Here is a 25,491-nt window from a genome sequence, read left to right on the forward strand (position 1 = left end):
CTGTACAAAAAACAAAACAAAAAACATTTTTATCTTAAAATAATAAATTCATTTGCCAAATATTAACAAAGTATCAAGTGAAATCTAATCAAGGAATATGAGTAGAGAGAATAATTAATCATTTCATACGTCACCACTACACCGAATATGAAAACTACTCTAAAAAGACACTATAGATTCATTCTTTATGTTATTGAGCTTATCAGATTTCAACTAATGAAAAATCCAAAAAATGGGGCTAGTGAATATAAAATAATTCGGAGACTACTATCTAACAATAATATCATAATCGTCGGACACAAATAATTAATATTTCCATATGAACATACATTAGAAAATAGTTGACAATAATTTTTAAAATAATACAGTTTAAATTGATTCACAATTCAGATTTTCAAGTATTGATTTTAAATGAAATAATTTTTAAATAAGACGAATGAGACTATCTTGAATCCAAGGTATTTCAAGAATAGCTTGGAAACGGTTTAAATAAATATGATGTTCACTGTAATCGTGGATGACGCACTATGCCGCAAAATTATCAACATGTTTCTAGAGAAAAGATGACATTAGAATCGGTCTCACAAAGAAATTCGAGCAGTATTCTTCAAGAATCAAACAATATTGTGGTGATTAGATGTTTAGAGATAGAAACCGATATGATATGAAGGCTACCTTATCAGTATAAGTGAAATTTAGAATTATAACTTTGTGAATCTAATTACTTTGTTAGTTAGAAAGAAAATTAAAACGAGACAACAAGTGAAAGTGATAATGAATAAAAAACACTTTAGTATTATATATTCTTGTATCAATATATTCTACTTTCTATTAATAACAATACCATAATTTACTCTACTAAAATCAAAGTCACAGAATTCACATGCTAAAACTATGAATGGTGTTAGATTTGATGGTATAATCCGTATTATTAAAAAACTAGGAAACCAAATCTCATAAATTTCTTCATTTCCTCAAAATCTATGCAAATAATTTTATTTATTTATGTGTTCTATTAATAATTCTCTCAATGAAATATTATTCAAACAACCAGAAAATATTAGTCAATAATAGTCGTTTTTCCTTTACCAGTCAAGTGTCCTCAAGTGAGACCTTATAATTCTCTTCATTTTGATGTTTTTGATTTTAATTTTTCCTTGTGTATGATTGATTATTAAAAAATTATTTGTTCGTATATTTAAAAATAATATACGAATAATAAATAAATCCTAGTAAAGCCGTTAAAATATCTTGGAAAATTCAAATAAATTTGTTTTCTCATTTAGAGAATGTGAATGTTATTGAATGGATAACAGAACTAAGAGATTCATACTTCGCTCTAGAACGTGACAGACCTCGAATCATGAATCTTCGCACTTGAACGCCAAAGCTAAAGAACTTGGCTATCCAACAATATCTGTTCGCGTACGAAGTACTTCGAAGCAAATGGTCATTTGTTTGTTCGGAATAACTGGAGTCTTTACCCATTCATATTTCAACACAAATTTTTGGATCAATATATCTACATTACAATCAAGAACTTTAAAAACGATGTTGAACGAACATACATAAGCCGTGAAAGCAACTGAGTCAGGCGTCATATTTTTTGGTTCCTGAACATGGTGTGCAAAGATTCGATGGATTCCAGCATGGATCGTATGAATGATCACTTACGTAATAAATTCCATTCTTAGAATTGTAACTAGAACGAGAAAAAATACTTTTTCATTGCTAAAAGTCGGTGTGGGTGAATGCATTTTAGTTTTCATAGAAAAACAGTAAAAGTTTGGTGGTAAAAAATACTATACTATGAAAAAATCTTTTTTGCTATCCTTGGATAGTTAATAATTATAAAGCGAATCCCTTACATTTCTCACATGTTTTTATGAAGAAAAAAATCTCAAATATTTTGCATTTTCATAATTTTTTCGCTCCTGGCCTCACAGCTCTGAGTGAGTATTACTCGCATCCACTATCGCCCCTCACTTCCTTATACTTCAATTTTCAATTTTTAAACTATATCCTAAATGAGATTACTGAGACGTCATCTTTCTATTTGTTCCTCAAGATAGCTGAACTTCAATTCAGATTCAGAAAAAGATAAGTGATAATAAGCTGATAGATCTATCCAACTATCAGATCCTGAATTAAGATGCTTAGCTATTCAAAAAGCTAAAACAACTTTGAAATAAAATAATTATACATAATACATTATCCAACTATTTCACTGTCCAACTGGAATCAAAAACATCCAAAAACAGAAGAAGTAATATTATATATCAAGTAATGATTGTAATGCTGTTTACATATGGCAGCCATCTCAGTGTTTAGAAAATAGACCAAAAGGTCATCAATACGATAAAAAAATATCACAGTATCAACAAAGCACGAAAAGTCAAGTATAAAGAATCAAAAATTCTCTAAATGGAATCAAATACAAAAAAAGAGAATTTCTAGAAATGGTTTACATACATAGGAACGAGAAAGCTATTATAAAAATCATAAAAAAAAACTTAAATTATTTAAATTAATTTTATAGTGGTATTTTATAAATTTCATTACAGCTTCGAATAATTGAATTGATGGCTGCTACATATTTTTGAGATGTAAAAACTAAGAAAAAATTAATTTTTCATTTTAATACAGATTTATATTTTACTTTTATTTTAATATTCATGATGTAAGTGATCTATTGATGAATATAGATACGCAGAGTCAAATTATATTTTGATAAAAACCAAAGTAGGTCGAAACTTCAAATATTTTTATTTGTATTAAAAAAATTATGAAAATAACTACTTTTAAATCAGAAGAGACCTAAAATCAAGATGATTTGGAAGCTTACACATAAGAACTACTTCAAATAGGATAGATGATATATAACCATCACTTCCAAAATAGGACACCCGGAATCAAAATGGTATGATTTATTTGGAGATTAATATTTCTGTCTTTATCCAGTTTTATGAAAAAATTGTACATATCTTTACTATTATGTCAGAAGAAGCTGGAGATGAGAAAGTAAGTCAGCAAAAAAGTGTACATAGAACAGAAGCCTTATTTGTGACGCAGTTTTAGTTAATGTACATAATACATCACTCAATCAGTCGTGTCACTAACACACAGATGGCGCTGCCATTGTCAAATTGATCTGAATTCACAAAGGGCCAGCTTTCGAAAGACTATGTGTAAAATTTCATGATATTCTGATTATTAAGATAACAGTGACAGCCATATAATTGAAGCTACTTTTGTTAATTTTAAAAAAATGGATTCAAAACAATTTCGTGTGTTAATTTATCATTGCTTCTTTATGGAAAAAATACTGTACAAGCTCTGCAATGTCTTCAAAAGGGAGGGTTATCCGGACTCTGCTTCATCAAAAAGAACCATTTTTCATTGGTTTGCTGAATTTAAATGTGGTCCGTACAGATACCGATGATGAACGTTCTGGTTGTCCAATTGAGGGGGTTACTCCAGAATAGTACAAAAATTGGTTATATCTAATCGTATATTGAAACTGTGTGAGATAACTGAGGCCGTAAAGATATCAGAAAGCAGTGTGTTTACAATTATGCATGAACATTTGCCCATGGGAAAACTTTTTTCAAAGTGGGTGCTGAAAACAACAACGTGTTGATGATCCGGAGCAGTGTTTGGCCATGTTTACACGTAACAAATCAGATTTTTTGCATCGATACGTGACAATGATGAAACATGGATCCGTCACTTCACTCTGGAATTAAAACGATCTTCATTTGAATGGAACCATGTCCGAGGCGTCCACAGGCACAACAGCCAGCTGGAAAAGTTATGGCTCCATTATTTTGGGATGCGCATGGAATATTGTTTATCGACTACCTCCAAATGAGAGAGACAATCAATAGCGAATACTACATAGAGTTGTTAAATCGTTTGAATGCCATAATCAAGGAAAAACAGCCTCATACGTCGAAAAAATTACTACTGTTCTACCAAGACAATGCACTAATTCACCAGTCGATGGCAACGATGGTTAAATTGAATGAATTACACTTCGAATTGCTTCCTCATCCACCGTATATTCCAGATTTTGCTCTCATTGACTAATTGTTATTCGCGGATCTCAAAATAAGTTCGCCGGTAAGAAACTCCGCTCAAACGAAGAGGCAATTTCTGAAACTGAGGCTTATTTCGAGACAAAACACAAATCCTTCTACAAGCACGGCATCAAGGAGTTAGAGAAGATTTGGAATTATTTTATTACTCTTTAAGGATTTTACATAGATGAATAAAATCGATTCCTGGCAAAACGATGTGTTTATCTTAGTTAGTCGCACGGCTTATTGAGTGTTATGTTAATTAAGAACCATTATGTATGAAAATTTATCATTCTACTAATATTTTGTGAAAGTACATTCCTATTTTCACTTTAATATATTATTTATATTGTTATTCCCACAATTTCGATTATATCAAAAAATTAGTTTAATTTGTTCATTGGACCAAACTTCACTACCTAATTAGAAAGACATAAATGGAAATAGACACACACCGAACACCCAAATAATACCCGCAGGCGCTTCTTCGTTATTAGAAGTATCTTAAATTCGATGTACAAGTTTAGGTAGATGAACGTATTACAAAAAAGTAAAGCAAAAAAGTGATAGGATGTATTAGGAGAAACTTTGATATTCGATGTCTATGTCCGGGAGAATTTTACAGAAGCGGACTTAAATTTAAGTTTTATAAAATAGTTTTCATGAAAAATAGAAGTTTTTATTCCGGAAAATGCGACTTGCAATTATTTTATACAAATTCGTGACAATATGAATGAGATGAGGTGAATTTAATATAAGTAATAGTATTAGTTATGTGTATATATTGAAATATATTTCTCACAATTGAGTCAGTAATAATTGAATAATATGTGATACATAATTCAATGGATGTTCGTTGACATAATAACAATGGAAACATTCCATATATCGGAAAGAAAGATTTCGCTTATTGTAATTGTTACATTATTTTATTGAGATATAATGGTATTTCTAGCGACCAATGTATCTAATTATATTGGTAGATAACTCCATTTTCAAAAGAGCCTAACAATAACATATATACGTTTTTCATTTGCTAAGAATATCAACGTTCAAACAATAACAAATTCTCCGTAACATATTTGCAAAGACCGTAATATTCACTAAAAATATGAAAAATATTAATACAAAAAAGATAACAATTGATCATTTTCTAGATATTTACTTATTAAGAGACTAATATGGACGACACAAATGATTACTTCGTGAATTCACATTATATAGTATATTTTAACTTTGTAACCATTTTATCAAGTTGTTTTTAGATGTGGAAACTATTGAAAGGCCAAAAATATTACACTTTTAGTCCGACTCTGTTAAAAAAATTGATCGAAACTGCTCCGGTCACTAAAATTTTGTGTTCCACTAACTCCGAACATAATATATGCTTATTTGAATAATAATACAATTATTTTAAATCATCTGGTATAAATATAATCCGATTTTTAATATCACAACCTCAGTCAACGACTTGCCGCATCAACGAAATGACCATGTGGTTCACTTTCACAGTTTTCGTGATCGCCTTCTTGACATGTACTTCAGCCGAAGATAATAGTAAAAACAGTGATAAAAATAATGTCAAAACATCATTAGCAATGGACTGTGATAATACGTTTTCGGTGACTTGCTTAAAGTTAAATCTCGTTGGGTGGGTAGATAAACTTGACAAAAATGAAGATTATAGTGTACTTCCTGGAATTACAATAGTGCGCGAAAATACTAGTTCTACTATTAACAATGTGCAAATTGCTGCAGATCTGGCAAGAGAATTTCCCAATGATCCAGAAGCTAGAATTGATGCTTTTCTTTTAAATAAAGTACAGGGATTCCTCAACAGTCATTCACTAAAACTGAATTTTGCTGCTGAAGAAAGTAATGATGAGAACGCCGTAACTAGCCGAAAGAAGTCAGGAAAAGGCGGTGGTATAGGAATATTGTTAGCAGCTGGTGCCATGATGAAAAGTACTCTAGTGGCTATAGGGTTAGCCGCTTTAGCCGCCATTGCTAAAAAAGCTTTAATAACCAGTGTTATTGCTCTTGTGCTTTCAGTTATAATTGGTCTCAAAGCTTTAGCTTCGGGCCATTCAAAAACCACTTATGAAGTAGTGTCTAGACCAGTGTATACTCATTCGAGCTCACATTCATCCGCACATGAGGATTACCACCATGGAGGTCACTCCGATTATGGTAGGAGTTTTGACACTATGCCGTTACCACTTGCGTTACAGCCTGGATACAGGCCAGCTTAAATATATCTCTCTCATCCATTGTTATTTATTTATTATTTAAATAAATTATTTATTTATTAATTCATTACAAAATTTCATATTTTTTATTCACCATAATTATGATTTCCATCAATTCATATATAGACAAGAAAAACTTAATTCAAAGTGATAATTTCTGGAGAACAATGTAGTTAACAAAGAAATGTATGAAAAATTTACCATTCACAGTATGGTGTAATGGTGAATCGAGCTAAAATACTTGTGATAATAAAATTACTAAAACTAAATTTTAAATGATCATTCGATGAATCATTGATTCGAAAGTTCATACTTTTTATTGGAATAGAATTACCACAATGATGCCTTACAGTATTTTCTAATAAAGCGATATTAGCGGCCATCTGGTTATTTTTTGTTTGAAATCATAGTGAAAAACTTTATTCAAACGTAATGAATCTCTCTGTGGATAATTAAGAATCTATTGATATAAATAGAACTTGATAAGTCGAATTTTATTCAAGTTTAGTATTTAATACGAATCAAACATTCAAATATAATTTTTATGAGAAGGGAAAACATGGAAATTTTGTCACTCAATTAGTGATTGAACTCATATGTCCGTTAAATTGAAATGAGTATAAATAATCATGAGAATTTATGAGAAATCAGGATTAATAAATAGAGTATTGTTCCAAACATGAACAAATATCTATGGTAAATTAATTATGTTACGTTATTAACGATCCCAGTATAATGTTTCACTATAACATTGAAATATGAGAGAAATAAAGCTTCACATTCATATCTCTAGTACACTTATAGGTTTTTGTAAATAAAGCAATTATGAAATATCAATAATTTGATGCAGATACGTACCTACCCTGAATTGGAAATGGATGTCAATGTCAAAGAAATCTAATTCACAATATGGCACAAATACTGTTTATCTGATCATTATCGAATAATTACACAAACAAAGGAAATTCCAATTTGGTTAGATGTGAATAAATATTAACACCCTTCAATAAAACTGATTCCTATACCTGAGAAAATACTGAACTCACAAATAAATGTACAATTTACCATAACATTGGTTGCACAAAAAAATTTTCCTAATGTGGGTTTGTAAATATATGTGTCAGTCACTACTCCTTCTTAGTGAATATTTTAATTTGTACCCTGGATTGTTCACCAGAAAGGTCGCAACAACTTTATAAAGTGAGCTATGCGGCTTTTGTTGTTTCAAGAATGATGAATGTAAGTACCTTTGTAGATGTTCTTCAGGTAGTGATTTCGCAGTATCCAGTAATCATCGTACTAACTCACCTTAGCTCGTCTTTACTAAATGAAGAGACATTTTCTGTTCAGTTGGTAAAATACACTTGCTTACTTTGAAGTTATTATTGCAAATCTTGACACCCAAACCAAAAACAAAAAGTCCTAGATTTTTATTCAATTCATAAATAGAAACTGAATTTTCATCATTTCATGGATGTCTAAAGGAGGTTCTAGACAAATTAGCAGGTTCAGTCCATTGATTGATACCACATATCAAACAAACTTCCAATCCACTCATTATAGTTGACCTTCCGACTTCTGTTAGTCAAACGCGGATTCGATTTTCTGGCTTCTGGTTGAGTATATAAGCTTGACTCGTAGATTCAAAATAATCGATGGTCTAGTGTTTCTACTGTATCACCGAACATCCCATTAATTTAAAATTAATGGCTTTTTGACAAAATTAATGAAGGAAAACAATCAAAACATCAGGTATATTGTTATTGAAGTTCAAGACAATTATTAAATTGATAAAAAACTGGTGAGAAGTTATTTTTAAAATAAAATTTACCTAAAAATAATACGAATTGAAATACAAAACTATTCCACAATTTTCATTCTATATTTATTTCTAAATGAAAATCGGTGAATTTATTCGAATTCTTCCACTTAATGAATTTTTAATGCCGTAATTGAGTTGTACTGTTAGATTAACAACTATACAGCAGGAGTAAAAGTATACATATTTCAATTATTCGTTACTATTTAGTCCGTCTCTGATAGAAAAATTCATCGAAACGTCACTTAAGCACACAATTACTTTGTGCTCCACTAACTTCATTCATCTCAGTACCGGACAATAATTGAAGTAATAAAAACGAAATAATTTTTTTTTCAAACGCTCACTATAAAAGTAAATCGATATCAACTATCTACACCAGTTAGCGTCAAGCACTTCAAGCTTAACAATGTGGTTAGTTTCTCTAATATTCGCGATGTTTTTGTTAACATCTTCAGCTGAGGAACAAATTCAAAAAAGTGATAGAAGTGATTATGGAAGATCTTTAGGAAAAGACTGTGAGAATACTTATTCCGCAACTTGTTTGAAATTGGACATTGTTAGTTGGGTGGATCGACTTAACGAAAATGAAAACTTCAGTGTGTTCCCTGGAATATCAATAGTGCGAGAAAATGTGAGTGCTCGAGCAAATACGGCAGATATAGTATCGGATTTAGCTAGGGACTTTCCCAACGATCCTGATGCCCGGCTGGATGCTTTTTTAATGAGAAAAGTTCAAGGATTTCTGAGTAGTCATTCCATAAAACTCAATCTCTTCGATCAAAATAGTGCTGAAACCGCTCGTAAAGGAGGCGGCGGTGGTTATGGAGGTGGTGGCGGCGGCGGCGGAGGCAAAAAAGGAGGAGGAGGTGGTGGAATGGGAGTCATCCTCGCCGCAGCAGCTATGATGAAAAGTACTTTGTTCGCATTAGCTCTAGGTGCCTTAGCTGCGCTTGCTGGTAAAGCTTTGATGACGGGTCTCATTTCTTTAATGCTGTCAGCCATCATCGGACTCAAATCTTTATCAAGTGGCGGAGGGAAAACAACATATGAAGTGGTATCCAAGCCAGTTTACACACATTCTAGTTCTCATTCCACTGGTCATGAAGATTATCATCACGGTGGTCATTCGGGTTATGGCAGGAGTTTCGATATGCCATTGCCTCTTGGACTACAACCAGAGTACAAACCAGCATAGAACTTATTTATTTATTTGTTATAATTCTTTATTCTTAATAAATTATTTATTTATTTGTCTGGATTCCTTCTGTTTCATTTTAATAACTCAGTTTTTGTAATCGCTGAAATGGTATAGTGTATATCAAAATTTTCAACTTTAAACATATACTTTAAACTATAAAAATGGAAACAACTACAACATATATGTTATTATATTAAGTTATTCTTAACGAAAATCATTATCAACTTTCAATTGAATCAATTTTCTACATTTTATTATCCAGAAAATATATTATTTTTTAATTTGAAATAATTGAAACTATAGATTCACGAAATGAAAGAATTTTTTTGTAAATTTCACTTAAAACTTATGTTTTCTTCTTCACATAAAAGGTTTTTAGATAAAAAGTTCATCTTAGGCTCTGATTAAAAAAAAATTGTACAAGTATTAGGAGTGTTCAATTATTCTTTCAGAAACCAATACTGCATCTTTTGTTCTCTGTGAAAATTCTTTGGTTACTTGCACTTTAGTTTACTAGATGGTTCAATAACGTATGAGGTAGAACCTCTTACAGACGTCTTGGTGAAGTTTTACTTCATTATTATGTTCTCCCAAATGTTTTAAGTGTTTTCCCATGATTATCACTTTGATTTTGGTACACGAACATTGTAATACAAGTAACTTTTTTATAAGACAAGGTCTCTCTCAGTCTTCTGTTATAACGTCTTTCTACCGTTAAACAAGAATCATGCATTTTGAACTGGTATTTTTGAGGTCCGTGTAGTTTATATCTCGATATCATGCAATAGGATCCTAGACGTTTATGTTACGTGAAAGACTTATACAGTACTCAGCTTAGAGCTGGTATCATTCACAAATACGAAAGGATAAGGCTCAGTTCAAATGATAAATTTGCTCACTATGTGCCAACTATTCAATATCACAATCTTGTGGATGTCGACGAAGGTGCTGATCCTATCTGTAGGATCGTGGAAATATGTTTCCTAAATTTATTTGTTTGAGGAATTGATTGAAATTCTCTATACTTTATAGTTCACCTTACCTAAGTGCGAAATTTTCAATATAAAACCTCATACTGAAAATAGCAGATATTTTCATTTGTATTAGGTGTCTAATTTTAATAATGTCCAAATTTAGTTTGCATCTTTAAAAAGGTTTATTTCCTGATGGTACCGTCTGATAATTTTCTAATTTTCAATTGTTATCCCATCTTACGAACTGGTCAAAAACAAATTGTTAAAAAGTGTAATAATATTTTAATTGAAAAGGCAAATAATTATAGCCTAATCATATTGTTTCTAACCTTGTAGAGTTTCAAGGAAGAAAACAACAAATATGCAGGTTAAATTCATTGAATTTTGGAGCTATTCCTGGAAAATTTTTACTCCAATAGGTTACTAGAAAATCTTGACTATACACTCCAAATTCACTACTAGAATCACCACAGTCTTTCTATTTCCAACTGTGAATCTTGACTCCAATAAAACCAATTATACAGTGTCCATAATTATATCTAGAGATGTTGAAATTTTGCAGAAGGAATTGGGCCAGGAATAGGCCAGATGAGGTTATTTGGAAAGCTTATAGGCATTATCATACTTACCTCAAACCGTTTATTTCTTACTCGAATGAACTAAAATCTAGACTGTACCAAATATGCCTATTGAAGTGAATCAGATTAGAATGTGAACGAACAATCTGCTGCAAGAGTAGGGATTGATACAAGGTAATGAATTGTTTAAAGAGATTAAATAAAAGGGATTTTCGGAAATTATGATCGAGTTAACCCGATCATGAACTGAATATTTGAAAAGTAATCCTTTGTTCGGAAGCTGAAGCAGAGGGTGAAAGCTATATGGTAAGATCTCTATTCCCTAGTATGTCAGTAAGCATCAGTTGACAGTTTACTTCGTTTGCTTTTGTTTCTTTGTGAGCTTAGATAGTTATTAATTACCCTTATATGGTATCATATCAGTACAGCCGTGCAACAGGTTACTGATGCCTAATCTATGTTTTTTTTTTGACTTCTGATATGAAAATAATTTCTTGGTATGGGAATGTAGAATAAAATTTGTATGTGTGCATGAATCACCGCTCGATAATAGATATTGAACATCTAAAACTTATTATTCAATTGACTGATGGTGTATAAACACAGAGCAACTGAAAAGATACCAACATAATATATTATGGAAAAATTATAGAACAAAAGTGATAATGACAATTGAAGTTTAAGTTTTGAGTTTGAAATTTTCATCGAAAATCGAATTCGAAACTTGATAGAACTTCGTATAGGCTATGATATGCATTAAGTTCATAGATTATATATCTGATTAATAGCCAATATTTTCGAAGAGCCCTTAAGTCAACTAATATTAAACCTCTGTGATCTCAATTACGAGAGATATAAACATCATGCATGCAACTTACACCAAGAAAAAAAATAGTGTCAACAAAATAAAATCAGACCATAATATAAATACAACTTAAGCACATTCAATAGTCTATTTGAACGTAAAAGGATAAAATGCATAAAACCTGTAACATCTGTTATGTTCTTTTGCAATAGGGTAAATATATTAATGACTTTATGGACATGTATGTTTTTTCTCTAAAAATTATGCTAACGACTGAATGAAAAATGAGCTTAATGTGAAATCTGGTTATTTTTACACAAACCAGTTTTATTCTAAATTTTAATTTGAAATTATCATTCACAGCCGACGAAACTTCATTGGAACTTTTGATCAGTTATAGTCCAAAGTTAAGATTTAGAGCCGACTAAACTTAATTGGAGATTTTGATCAATTTTAGTTCAAAATTGAAATTTACAGTCGACGAAACTTCATTGGAACTTTTTTGATCAGTTTTAGTCTAAATTTTAGTCTAAAATTAACATTCACAGCCGACGTAACTTCATTGGAACTTTCGATCAGTTATAGTCCAAAGTTAAGATTTAGAGCCGACTAAACTTCATTGGAGATTTTGATCAATTTTAGTTCAAAATTGAAATTTACAGTCGACGAAACTTCATTGGAACTTTTTTGATCAGTTTTAGTCTAAATTTTAGTCTAAAATTAACATTCACAGCCGACGTAACTTCATTGGAACTTTCGATCAGTTATAGTCCAAAGTTAAGATTTAGAGCCGACTAAACTTAATTGTAGATTTTGATCAATTTTAGTTCAAAATTGAAATTTATAGCCGACGAAACTTCATTGGAGATTTTGATCAATTTTAGTTCAAAATTGAAATTTACAGTCGACGAAACTTCATTGGAACTTTTTTGATCAGTTTTAGTCTAAAATTTATTCTAAAATTAACATTCACAGCCGACGAAACTTCATTGGAACTTTTGATCAGTTATAGTCCAAAGTTAAGATTTAGAGCCGACTAAACTTCATTGGAGTTTTTGATCAATTTTAGTTCAAAATTAAAATTTAAGGTTATCTAGGTCTTCGATGCTCTAAAAACAAACGCCAAATGCTAAAAGTTGATTTGCTCTGTGAAAACCACTGACTGAAATAAAAGTTTTGGAAGAGCTTATTTCTTTTCACACTTAAAAAAGATTATAGTCCTCGCTTTCTTCTTGGAACAGACGATAATAATAAATAGCTCTGATTCTCTTTAGTCGTTTTTGCAATATTATCACCCTGGTTTAGTGTCTAGGATCTTTTTCGATGTACCAAAACCGCGATTTTAAGTCTTTTGCATTTAGGCAAGTAAACCACATTTCAATTTTTATTCCCATTTGCGAAAAATTTACAATCTAGGATAATAAATAAAAATTTCAGTTCTTTGATTTTTTGGTAAGATAATGAAACTTTCATACAGTTAAACATGTACTTTTTGATAAATTGATTAAGTACTTACCCTCGACAAAAGGATCTTAAACACATGAGAGTAGCCGCTATGTTTAATCCAAACTACGACATCAAATATATTATTTACGTATTTTATTTTTTAGTTAAAAATACTATCGAGCCCTCAAAAGTTTTTGAGAATATAAATTACGATTTTATGAGGGTTATTATGAGAAGAACAAATGCTGAATCAACCGAGTTTGGGTTAAACATTGCGACCATCTCATGTTGCCACACTGTCACTATCAAACCACCTATTCTATGGAAGTTTTACACAAATGGCCCAAGGTGGAGTCATTTCTGTAATTCAAGTTCATAGCCTTAGATGGATCGCTAGCATAACTATATATCAAGTTGAAGAGGTTGATACAAAATTGGAAATGTTGGTAGACATCATGCAATTTCTCTCGATGACTCATTATTGTTTTCTGGTGCTCGTTTTTTTGTATACTTTTGATTATGTATTATGTTAGCCGTGGTTAATTTTCCAAAATTACTTTCATTAAATGTTGTATAGAACATTGCGAATCTACTAATGTGATGCATTTGTTCCCAAATCCTCATAAAGACTTGAAAAGTTTTAATAGATGGCTGCCGGCTATAAATAGTACTAAATTAACTGCAAGGGATATATTATGAATTTCAAGTGATGGATCTCATTAAAATTTGGTATAATTACTTAAGATTTAACATCTTAATTAGCTATTTTTGTATACAATATTTTGTTCAAAGTTTAAAAGTTTTATTTATTCCTTATTAATTAATACACACACGGTATGTTTAGATTATTATCTATTATAATTGATAATTAGAGCCTTTTTAACCAAATTTTACTTGTGTAACGAAATAAGTGCTCTTAAAAATAATAAATTTCTAAATTTAGGTTTTTTCATATTAGTTCTCAAAATTTCATCTTTTGTAATATTATATCTTAGGAATATACCATTTTGAAAAATATAAACAAAAACATAAATTTTAGAATTCATGACTTCTGAGGTAACAGAACTACCTTCAAATAGTTCAAATTACGCGCCGTGAATAAAATTTAAATTTGCCAATATTTTATTAAGGATGTCATCAAGTTTATGTTCAGACCCGCAGTCGACGTAAATTTTGTTACATCAAATAATATTTTCGTGATGCATTTATATAAGGTAATCTGTACACTGCACATTATATTTATATCATGATCATCTCACGGACAAACTCCATACCAAATTAAATCAAGTGAATTAAGAAACGTAGATAGAATAGATTTCTATAAACGTTTTTGATAGTAACGGTTGATATAGATTAAAGACTTCTGATTAACACCGTCAATAAAGATTTCAATACATTATGTAGTAAATAGATACATCTACAGATGTCTCTAGGATTTGTTCTGTAAATATTATATTTGAGATTCACACTATTAAATGTTCAAGACTCCGCAATGTTATTTGTGCTAGCAAAAAGAATTCGACTGGGAGTATAAGCTTGGTTTTTGAAGCCAAAATTAAAAATTACCATTAAACTAACAAATTGTATTATTAGTTGAAAGACACTGATATGCTACTTGTAGTTCATACAGAAAATTGACATTAAATTTAAATTGAAATTGAGAGTTCTCTAAATTTTAACTTCTTAGTTTAATCGTGAGGTTATCAGCACAGAATACATTAGGTGGTATTGTTTTGTTTACAACAGCCTTATAATTTGGTTATAGAAATATTGTTCGCATTAATGCACCAATTTCCTCAGTGGTGTTTTATTTTTAAAACTGAAAAAGCATTGTCTGAAAGTCAGCAATGTTCTTTAGATGATAGAACACTGATAGATAGTGTCAGTAGCTTTCCACTTTTGTATAAACAAAAAGAGCCATACAGGAAATTTCTAATGGCTTACCAGTAATTTATAATGGTCCTCAATTTACTGCATAAATCACCAATAAAGTTTAGTTTAAGGTTAATTTCAATTTAGATTCAATTTTGGCTGCATAAACCAAGCTTAATTTGACATCCTTAGAAAGAGAAAGAGAAATGCTTTATTGTCAAAAAATTGTTACAATTTGTACACAAAAACTTGTAAAAACTAAAAAACAAACATAAAAATAACTAAATTAAGATAGAAAAAAAAAATTAAATTTCAATATTCAGAAGAAAACTACAATGAGTAACAAACTATTATAGGTGATAGTAATAGGTAGTAATTAGTATATAAGTTCATAGCAAAAATTAAACCAGTTTGCAGCATGCCCGGAATTAAATATTATTTTTAAAATAGAAATTGTTCACAGAGTAGAAGGCACTTTCCAGTAAATATGCCCTCAAATTATTGCGGAATGCGGGAAAAGATGAAGGAGGTGGATAAGTACAGTTCTTTGGATACTGATATCAGCGGAAAACAGGAGGAAATCAATTTTTTATATAAGGCGGTAATATGTAACTCCCACTTCAAGGAATTGTCCACAAAAAGCCCTGAGAATTTTACTACTAACTTTTAGATAGGCGATGTCGTTTATAAACAGAAGAAACAATATATGGCCTAGTATTGAGCCTTGGGGCTCTCCACAATATATTGCTGTGCAACATGACATCGTTGTATCAACTCTTACAAGTTGATTTTTGTTGGTAAGACATGACTTAAGCCATGCGAGTGGTGTTCCCCTGAAACCGTAGTACTGCAATTTGTTAATTAAAATATTATGATTAACATGATCGAAAGCCTTAGAAAAATCAGAAGAAGTTGGTGCGTGAGGTGATGGCTATTTAGGCTATAGTAAACATTATTATGAATGGAGAGTATTGCATCATTTGTGCATTTGTTACCAAAAACCCAAATTGATGAGTAGTAAGTATTTTATATTTAAACAGAAATGATAAAAGCCTCTTTTGACCAATCTTTCTATGGTCTTAGATAACGTGGGAATGAGTGCAATTGGGCGATAATTCGATGCTTGATTTTTATCTCCTCTTTTATGCAGAGGTATAATTATAGCCGCCTTAAGATAATTGGGAAAAATTGGGAAGATTGCCATTATTGAAATGAATCGTTAATTAAAGGCGTAAGGTGATTTAATGTGCAATCGGGCAAACTCGAAAACATTTTTGATGTAAGTCCATCAGTTCCAGATGAGTATTTATTTTTGATATCATTAGTTGTACTGCGAAGCTCTGCTAAAACTACTGGCATAAAGAAGAACCTGTGTAAGTTAGCATTAGCATGAGGGAGATATGGAAGCGGATCATGAGAAGGAGTTATAAAATTTGATAAATTGTTGGCTACATTCACAAAGTAATTATTAGGATTATCAGGTGAAGTAGAGATTATGCTCGTTGAAGAAGGCTTATTTCTTAGATCATTCGCAATGAACTATGTTTCTTTAGAAAGATCACGAGAATTGGCAAGTCTCATATTATAATAAATATCTTTGGCAGCTTTTATTGTCTTATGATAAATTTTTTTTATTCCCTTATTTTATGAATTACACAGTCTTGTAAAGTCTCATTTGAATGGTTTTCTGAAGTTCTTCCAAAAAGATTAATTACAGTTTTTTCGTGAAATTGACCGCTTCCCACTTACTCAATTTTCAAAATCTTCGGTTCACTAATTAAATTCCATCTTTAATAAATCAAAAATCGGTTGTTATTAGTAACCAAAAAAAGTTTTTTGATAAAATCCAAAGTTTTTGATTTATTTGTGACAAATAGATTAAAAAGATTCTTTTGTGTATGAAATATTCAAAATTTCAGTAACGAACAACTAAATACTATTTATTTTTCGCAAAAACTCCATGGATTAATTTGTCCTTAGAACGCTTTTTTTTGTTGATCTCTACGGTTAGTTTCAACAAAAAAAATTACCACTCCCTAGTTGGGCTGGTTTTCACCCCCATAGTAAAAGCACGTATCGGCAGACTTTGCTTTTTAAGGTATTTACTATCAACTGTTAAAATTTCAACTAAATCTATGCGTCTTGATGGAAACCTGAGGTAAAAACCGTTGCTGGACTATCAATCACAATTTTTAACAACTGAAAGATATTATACGTATATAGGTGAATATCATAATTGCAGCAATACTTATTGTCTTGTTTATGGAAACTGTCATCAAAATATGCTTGAATTTTGTACACGTATCATTAAGGATCTTTTTTAAAGTTGTGGCAATGGTAATACGTACAAAAATAATTTGAAGTACCTATCTAGTTTGAGAAATTCACGTCGGTTTTTATGTTAAAGAAGCGTACATCTTCGATTCCCACATTTTCAGAAAGTACAGATAATTTCCTATACCACAAGCATTTTTTCTTCTTCTTCAAGTAGTTAGAAAAATGTGGAATAAAATGTTTGCATCACGGGTACTAGAGACATCTGCAGATCTGTTTTTTCACTAGATAATGTATTAACCAACGGTATAGGAGCCTTTATTCGGTGTAAATAGTAAACATTCATAACGGTATATAGAAATCTGCGTCATCTATAGTTCTGTTCACTTAATCTATTCATAGTACGGCGTTAATTCGTAAGATGGTAATGCTATTACATTGGAACTATAAAATAGGGAATTAATAAGTTTACACCATAATAATATGCTAATTACCATTCGGAATATTAAATACACAAAAAGTGTTTCACATATCAACAGTTTAAGACGTTTTTTTGTCGAGAATATATACATAAGATATAGTTTTTCAGTTGAAGAATAAGCGTTCAATTCGATGGAGTTTTATTTTCATACCTAACATTGAACAGAGTGAAAAAATCGTCGACCAACTTTTCTACTTGTCTCAATTCGTCATTTTTTGTCAAACGACAAAATTTAAAATTATGTGAAATGGTTTTAGACGAGGCTTGGATGTAGTTTCAATATTTTTATTTATTTTAATACACAATTATTATAAATTCAGATCAAATTCATTGAAAATATATTAAACTATTATAACATAACTTTTAAAATGCAAAAGTATGTGATATTAAAATTGGATTTTTTCGATGCCAGTATTTTCTTCGGTGTAAGTTTTTTGCTTATCTTTCTTAGTTTAGATCCCGGAAAGTTTGAGTTTGTTGATTAAATTGAGTGTTAATAGAGGCATTTTTATTTGCAAGTGAAATAATTTATAAGCTGTACTCCCCGGATATATGACTTCGCAACAGAACTCTATATGGGTATCATCTGAAATACCATTTTAGGGTATTCTATTAAAAAAACAAACAATTGATTCTGCAGACGAGATGGCAAAATATTAATGATAAAGAGAGTGATTATTCATTAAAAATTTATTCATATGACCAACGGTAAATCGAATTAAAATTCTTCATATTTCGAAACATTTTTAAATATTCATGTTGGGTTTCTTGAAGAATTTGAATAATTACTTATTTTTTAAACGACCCGCTTTCCAAATAACGGTTAGTGTATTTAAATTTTGATGTCGTATTCATCACGTATTGTTATCGACAGTGAATAGCAACTATTAATTGTTTCATGTTCCTTCATCAAAAATATGGCTATAGACAATTAATTCCAATAAACAGAGTGAGTTTTATAAATGGGATGCCTCAATTATCTCGAAAACGACTTGAACGATTTTTTTTAATTTTTGTGTACAAGGGTGTTGACATATTGAAATAACAAAGTTCATTATTTTTCCGAAAAAAGGAAAGATCGGACAACAATGTAGATACCACCATAATACCGGCCGTATCTCACAATACATAAAATTTATAAAAATCGCACAAGCCGTTTCCGAGATAATTGAGGCGTTCCATACATGAAACTCACTCTGTATATTACAGAATTTGTAGAGAAGTTAACGAAGAACTTATTATTATTCACTTTTTTTACCACTGCCTCACGAAATCTTAGATAATTTTGGCCCAGAAAAAAGTTTTGTTGTTTCATCAAGTCAAAGCACTAGCTCATACCTCCGTTATTGCAATGGCCAAAATTAGTTGACTTAAAGTTTGAATTGCTACCTCATGCAACTTATTCTCCAGATTTAGCCTCCTTGGGGACTTGGTCAAGGATTTTCAAACAATGGGGAGGTGATATCGGCAGTTAATGGTTATTTGTATGAAAAGTGTAAGGAGCTAAAAAGAGATTACGTTGAAAAATAAGTATATATTTTCACAAAATGTTTGTGCTCTCTTTTTTGGGCCAGTTACTTCTGGGATTCTTCCATTTTAAAATTTTCTCAAATATTACTCAAATACTATCCATTTCATCTCTAAATTCAATATATGGCCAGTAAACTCCAGTTTCTTAGTTTATTTTTTTTTATCAATATATTTCTTATAATTTCCTTTAAACCCCCCACGTTTCCCACAATTAGATCGGCATAAAATGAGATTTTATTTTCGGTTCTGAACAGATTATTTTCCTATATTTTTCTGGTCCCTTCTAATGATATGTATTGTGCACTTATTTTTCCTACTTACTAATGAAATCTGAAAGTGTCGTTATTTAATACAATAAATTCCCACATTCTACTATTTGAACAAATTTTTATGGATAAGTTTTACTGAGTAATTGAATACTACGAAAATACTCACTCTGCATATTTTTGTTAAAGTTCCAAATTATACAAAATATATATTTTTTATCACGGAAGTTATAACTTAATATATATCAGATTCATAGAAGTTACGTTTATAGTTTGCTCGTTTTCCGGTTTTTGAATTAACAGTAATCCGTTCGCAGAGCATAAGACACAGATATCATTCACTGACTTGTTTCAAACCATAGATGTTTCCATCCGCAATAGTGCCTGTGCGAAAAAAGGCACGGAACGGTACAAATATCCAACATTCTTGATATATTGCGAACAAAATATTCTTCATAATGGGCGGGAGTTATTGAATAAATTGATCTAGTTGTATACAATTAATGTCCAATTTCTTAAAAAAACACAAATTCCCAGAGAAATATCTAGTTATAATCATATTCTTACAAATACCAATAAACTAAATTTGCAAATATCATATCGGTGATTGAGAATCGCAAATCCGATTCTGATTTTCAAGCCTGTTGTCTCTAGAAATAATGCTTCTTTTTCAGCTACAACGACTATTTTTTTTAATTCATAACTGATTTCTCAAGGCAGAGACTTGACTCCACAGTATATAAGTATGATGATAATTCAGCTCATCTTACTCATATCCGGTTCGTACAAGTTGAAGTTTTTCTATAAAATAAAAATTTCGTAAATACATTTTCATAATTTTGAGCATCACATGATCTGTGAAGACACGTTATAATATGGTAAGGTTAGGTTTCCGTCATTCGTCATCAAGTGATTAATCCTAACAACAATTTTCTAATCACCCTCACCAGAAAATTCCATTTTCTTACCATAAAGACAACTTTTTCCTAATTTTTTTCAATTCATCTTAGATAACTCTAAAGGACCATCCGCAAAAAAGTGAAATGATATAGTTTATAGTTCATACTTTAGTAGGTAACATTCTCTTCGACGCAAAAAAATGGTCTATATGATTCTGCAGTATTTCTCGATTACTTCTGCAGTGTTTCTAATGGGCAGTCACATTTCATTTTCTGTATATACAGAAGTAGAATATACCTTGATCTTCAATATTCTACACAAACGAATAGCAACTGCTGAATTCCAGTTGTCCAGGTGACCACATTTATGGGGTAATAGATTCTATACCAATACATTTAATAGGAAAATGTTCATAATCAATGTAAAGTGAGCTTCAACGTATAAAAACCACGTGATATTCTTTCACACAAACTACAAAATATTAACCGCTATTTAGGATTTACTGGTAGGAGGAATAAGTATGTCGGAGTTGGTTTTCTCTCACGAGTATTCCTTCCAGAGTGCTCTTCCCAGATTTATGGCATTTCCTATTCCATTTATGGGTAGCGAATTATGTGAAGATGGGGCGTCCACACTTCACTTTGAATGGGTTCAATTTTGCATTTGTACGAAGACGTTTCTTGTTTATTGAAAACGTTGTTAGGAATCTATGGAAGCCTTTTGATATACTCTAACTCCATGGAAAAATCCATGTAAAAAAAATATTAGAATATTGTTTCTAAGCATACGCCTCATATATATCCGTAACGGAGTTCAAGGAAGTCCAAATTTGCATTGTTTCAAACATCTCAAATTATTTCTAACTAGAATGTATAATTTTTTTCAGCATAAACAACTTTAGGAAGGTTTACTAGAAGTATTTTCGCCATAACCCTTAGAATTAGTACTTGTTTCTCATGGGTTTTTCTCTTGGAAATTGTCTAGCAATTGGTCAGTATTAATTTCTGAAATAATTCAGACAACATACCAACCTTTAAAAAACATTTCACCCCGAATATTTGCTGTTTGACTACTCGTTCCATTGTTTATATATACTAAGAGTATTATTACTGGACACTCAAGCAAAAAACATCGACCTAATTTTATTTTCTTGACACTAACATTTATGTATAACACTTGTAACATCATCATTTGTTATCACATTTAATGATCCTTCATTGTCATTTGCCTCTTAATTATCAAACGGCGATAACTATTGAATCATTCTCGTAGAAAGTGACCAACTGACCGTAGTTATAAGTGTCACACCTATACAGTTTTCATCCTATGTTAATATAAATTGTTCATTAATCAATATTCGTTTTTGGTGAAAGCAGCTTGAATTAATGTGGAATAGAACAAATTTACAAAATTATTTCTGCTATCAAAAACAACATAGTTCACTGTAAGTAATTATAGTGAAGATGTATAAAATTCCCGCATCTCATTATATCTACATATCAAAGTAGATGTATCATTTTATATTTTGATCTCACAGTATCTATGAAATCTTCGATATTTGTCTATTAGAAATAAAACGAATAATATCTCAGGACCACAGATTATTGTTCATATTAGTAGAAAATGCAAGGTAATCCTCGCACATGTAGTGAAACGGCCGGTTTCATATTACATTTAAAGGAAGCTTTAAATTTGAACTTTTCATTAAATTAAACGGCGCGTTTCATTATTGGCATTTATCCTAAATGTTTTTTCAATTTAAACGTCATAAATGTTTCACTTTAGCACCTTAAAGTCTCCTTTAGCGGTAAACATAAATTATAGAAAAGGTCTCACATAATCCTCATTCGTACCCCACATTTAAGATTGAAAATAATATTTTGTGCAAACATATCTTGTCGTCTAATCCAATATCTGGTAACTTATCTAATTGGAAAATCGTTGTACTTTCGTTTAACAGAATTGACATATTAAAGTTATTTCTTGACAATTAATTAGGTGCTCATTTGGGCATATCTAAAACCATCTGTCGTATCTTTGAACTCTTCTATTCGCCTAAACTCAGAAATTCTTTATATTTCTACGTAAATAAATGTCCAGGTAGTGCTTCTTGTAAAAATCAAAATTGACCTAAGGCTAGTGTTATATGTTATTATAATAATATTAATTTTCCTTGACAAACTACTGGGTTGTAAGGTATAAACAAAAATGTATATTAAAATTTCGCACATAAGCCCGTACTAAACTAGAGAGAGAGGGATATACTACGGAATAAGTGTGTCAAGAATTGATAAAAGTAAATGGTCGTTCTTAGTTTAGTTCACGGTACGATCCGGTCGGTGAAAGAGTGCGTCAAAGCATGCCCTGAATATAATGTGACGAACGTCTAGAACGCTGTGAAGCGAAAGTGCTGAACAATCTCAAAAACTTTTTTTTAGCCAAAGACAGCATGTTCAAATACCTCGTAGCTCTTTTGCTCTATTTTAATATTCAAGTTTTCGGATTGAATACAACTATTGGAAATGTAACTTCCGGAAACGAATTGTGGTTTAGTTTGGTGCAAAACTGTAAAGAACCGACGGTTTCTTGTATTAAAGATACGATACATGATTTTCTCAAAGACACATTCGATTATGATCAGGATGTTCATTTTACTAATTTCTTGAAGTTCTCAAAAAACAATTTTATCTACAAAGATGTCGATAATGAGACTGCCACCATTTCCGAGGATTTACATAATGAATCACCGTTTGAAGAAATTTCAAGATCATTACGAGAAAATTCTAAAAAGTTTTTTATGACTCACGATATTGAAGTATCACTTCCCGAGGAATTTTTCCTTGGTAGTACACTAAAAGTGTCACCTCGCAGTTTTGATACTAATAGCACTTTTTTTAAAGTAGAACTAGTCCCAAAAGATTTTTCACAAAGTGTAGGACAAGGAAGAATATTCAAAAATCTATTGGGAAATCTCATCAGTAAGTATTACCGTCTATTGGAAACTGACATTTGGTAACAGATAGAAGTATGATGTCACTTCGGTAGAGGTCGTTGCTTGAAGAAGGTCACATATTCTTCGTATTTAATTATTATTTCAGGCATTTGTATAAATAACCCTTCATTTCATCTATTTTCATTTTTATATAAATTAATACATTATTACATAATTGTGGAAAGTTGTATTTTCAGTTATAGTATTCACAAAACTATGGCCGAATATGTGTCATCAATATGTACTTATTTAGTCTTCTTGTTACTAATATAGAATAGAATAGAACATTTTCATATTTTTTCAAATGTTTAGTGTTTTTCAAATGAGCTTTTTAATTTTTTCTTTTACTTACACTTTGAACATGGTTACCTAGTTTACAACTTATTGTAACGTTGAAATTTCTTATCCAAGTAATTTCCAAATTCTTAGAGTGACTGATATTGCTCTAAAAACACTGATTATTTTGATTCAAATACTGCTGTGTAATTCTGTGAGTCCTGCCTATTCTACCATACTACCGCAAGTTACCGTCAGTAGTTAACCCATGTACATGGTGTATACAGATAGTAGTGTGGGATTAGGTATATGTTGCGCTCCACTATCCCTTCAAATTCTCATTTCCAAAATTCCATGATATATTATTTCGTCTGTATATTTTTTCCCTATCATGATTCTCTTTCAAGCCAATTCCAAATTTAATAAGGATCTTCACATATTATTCCAGCCTGCAATTACATCGTAATTGCACATTAGTAAGTAGTTCAAACTCCAGTTAAGACCTTGTGGTAGAAAAATTTTTAAAGGTTATACGCAACTCTCAACCTACAACACTATATTTAAGCTGAAATTTCAGGAACCGTTGGTGATATTCATGCTGAACACACTATTTACACTTCCACTACATCAACACTGGAAACGCGCGTCAGACAGTGTAATTGTAAGTGTTGATGTAGTGGAAGTGTAAATGGTGTATTCGGTATATCTAAATAGAACAAATATTGTTTACTGCGAATTCGCTTACTTATGTAGAATATAAACAAGTTAGAACAGGTCAAAATTTTCACCATGAAGGCGATTTTGAGAGGGGAGTGCTTTGATTTAGTCAGTTTCATAATTACCTGTTGTGTTTACTGTACTGAAATGGGCAGAAGATGGTGGAGGAATATGAGGGAGACTCACTGAGCAACCGATGCGTACTACTAAGAGCTGGAAGGGTGTTTGCTACTGCGCGTCAAATCACTGATTAATGATTTAGAAATGACGGTAGATCTGTTGCTAGGCTACACTAAAACGCCGCATCAAAATTTTCTGTCTATTTTCATACTGTTCACGATTACAGAGAAGCGATGTGTTATTAGTGCTGAGAGATATACATAGGAATATTGAAGTAATCTGGGTAGAGGCTTCTAGCAGCAGATCATCACTTGTTTTTATTGGAGGCATTAGGACAGTTGAGCGGCACTATTTTGAAATAGACCAACTAGGATATTACAGAAGCTCAACTTCGAAGAGAGATCACATATCACTCAAAGAATCATCGCTATTTATACATGTGGAAACTTTATCACAACATTCATCAAATTGCTAGTTGGAATCTTAGAATTTTTGAGAAATGAATTTTCAATATATGTCTCGATAATCGTGAACAAGTCAGAATATTTTCCAAGCCTGGATAATGATAAATTTTTGAATGTGATATCTTTACGGAGATTTTTGTTGCTATTCCACCTTTCCATTTGCTTGGAAATACAGAAACATGTCTTGCGAGATGTGGTCAAATAACATATTGTTGAAACAAGTTCAAGACCAGGAAATTTTTATATAGGGATATTGAACGAATTCAGCAATTTGTGGCACCAACTCTAGCGAAAATTTCAAATGTCATACTTTATCGAAAATTTCGTCCAAGAATATTGGCCCTATAATTTCATTTTCTAAAATCTAAAATGACCAAATATATTTCAGGGCATATAATTTTGGCTTTATTTGTACAACACGGATTTTCATCTGCCCCATATCGATAAA

At 31.1% G+C, this 25,491-nt stretch overlaps 3 protein-coding genes across 3 annotated transcripts in view; all 3 read left to right on the forward strand.

The window, feature by feature from the left end:
• Window positions 1-5,566: 5,566 nt before the first annotated feature.
• Window positions 5,567-6,331, forward strand: LOC130891499 (uncharacterized). The gene has a single exon (XM_057796294.1). The coding sequence runs from the start codon at window positions 5,567-5,569 to the stop codon at window positions 6,329-6,331; it is 765 nt and encodes a 254-aa protein (XP_057652277.1).
• A 2,133-nt stretch (window positions 6,332-8,464) lies between these two features.
• LOC130891294 (uncharacterized) lies at window positions 8,465-9,388 on the forward strand. Its single transcript, XM_057795936.1, has one exon. The coding sequence runs from the start codon at window positions 8,557-8,559 to the stop codon at window positions 9,343-9,345; it is 789 nt and encodes a 262-aa protein (XP_057651919.1). The 5' UTR covers window positions 8,465-8,556; the 3' UTR covers window positions 9,346-9,388.
• A 13,535-nt stretch (window positions 9,389-22,923) lies between these two features.
• LOC130891500 (uncharacterized) overlaps window positions 22,924-25,491 on the forward strand; it is a 65,630-nt gene continuing 63,062 nt past the window's right edge. The window contains exon 1 of the mRNA XM_057796296.1: window positions 22,924-23,452. Coding sequence (XP_057652279.1) covers window positions 22,924-23,452 — 529 coding nt within the window. The remainder of the gene's footprint in view (window positions 23,453-25,491) is intronic.

Source organism: Diorhabda carinulata, chromosome 3, assembly GCF_026250575.1.
Source record: "Diorhabda carinulata isolate Delta chromosome 3, icDioCari1.1, whole genome shotgun sequence".
Lineage (NCBI taxonomy): Eukaryota > Metazoa > Arthropoda > Insecta > Coleoptera > Chrysomelidae > Diorhabda > Diorhabda carinulata.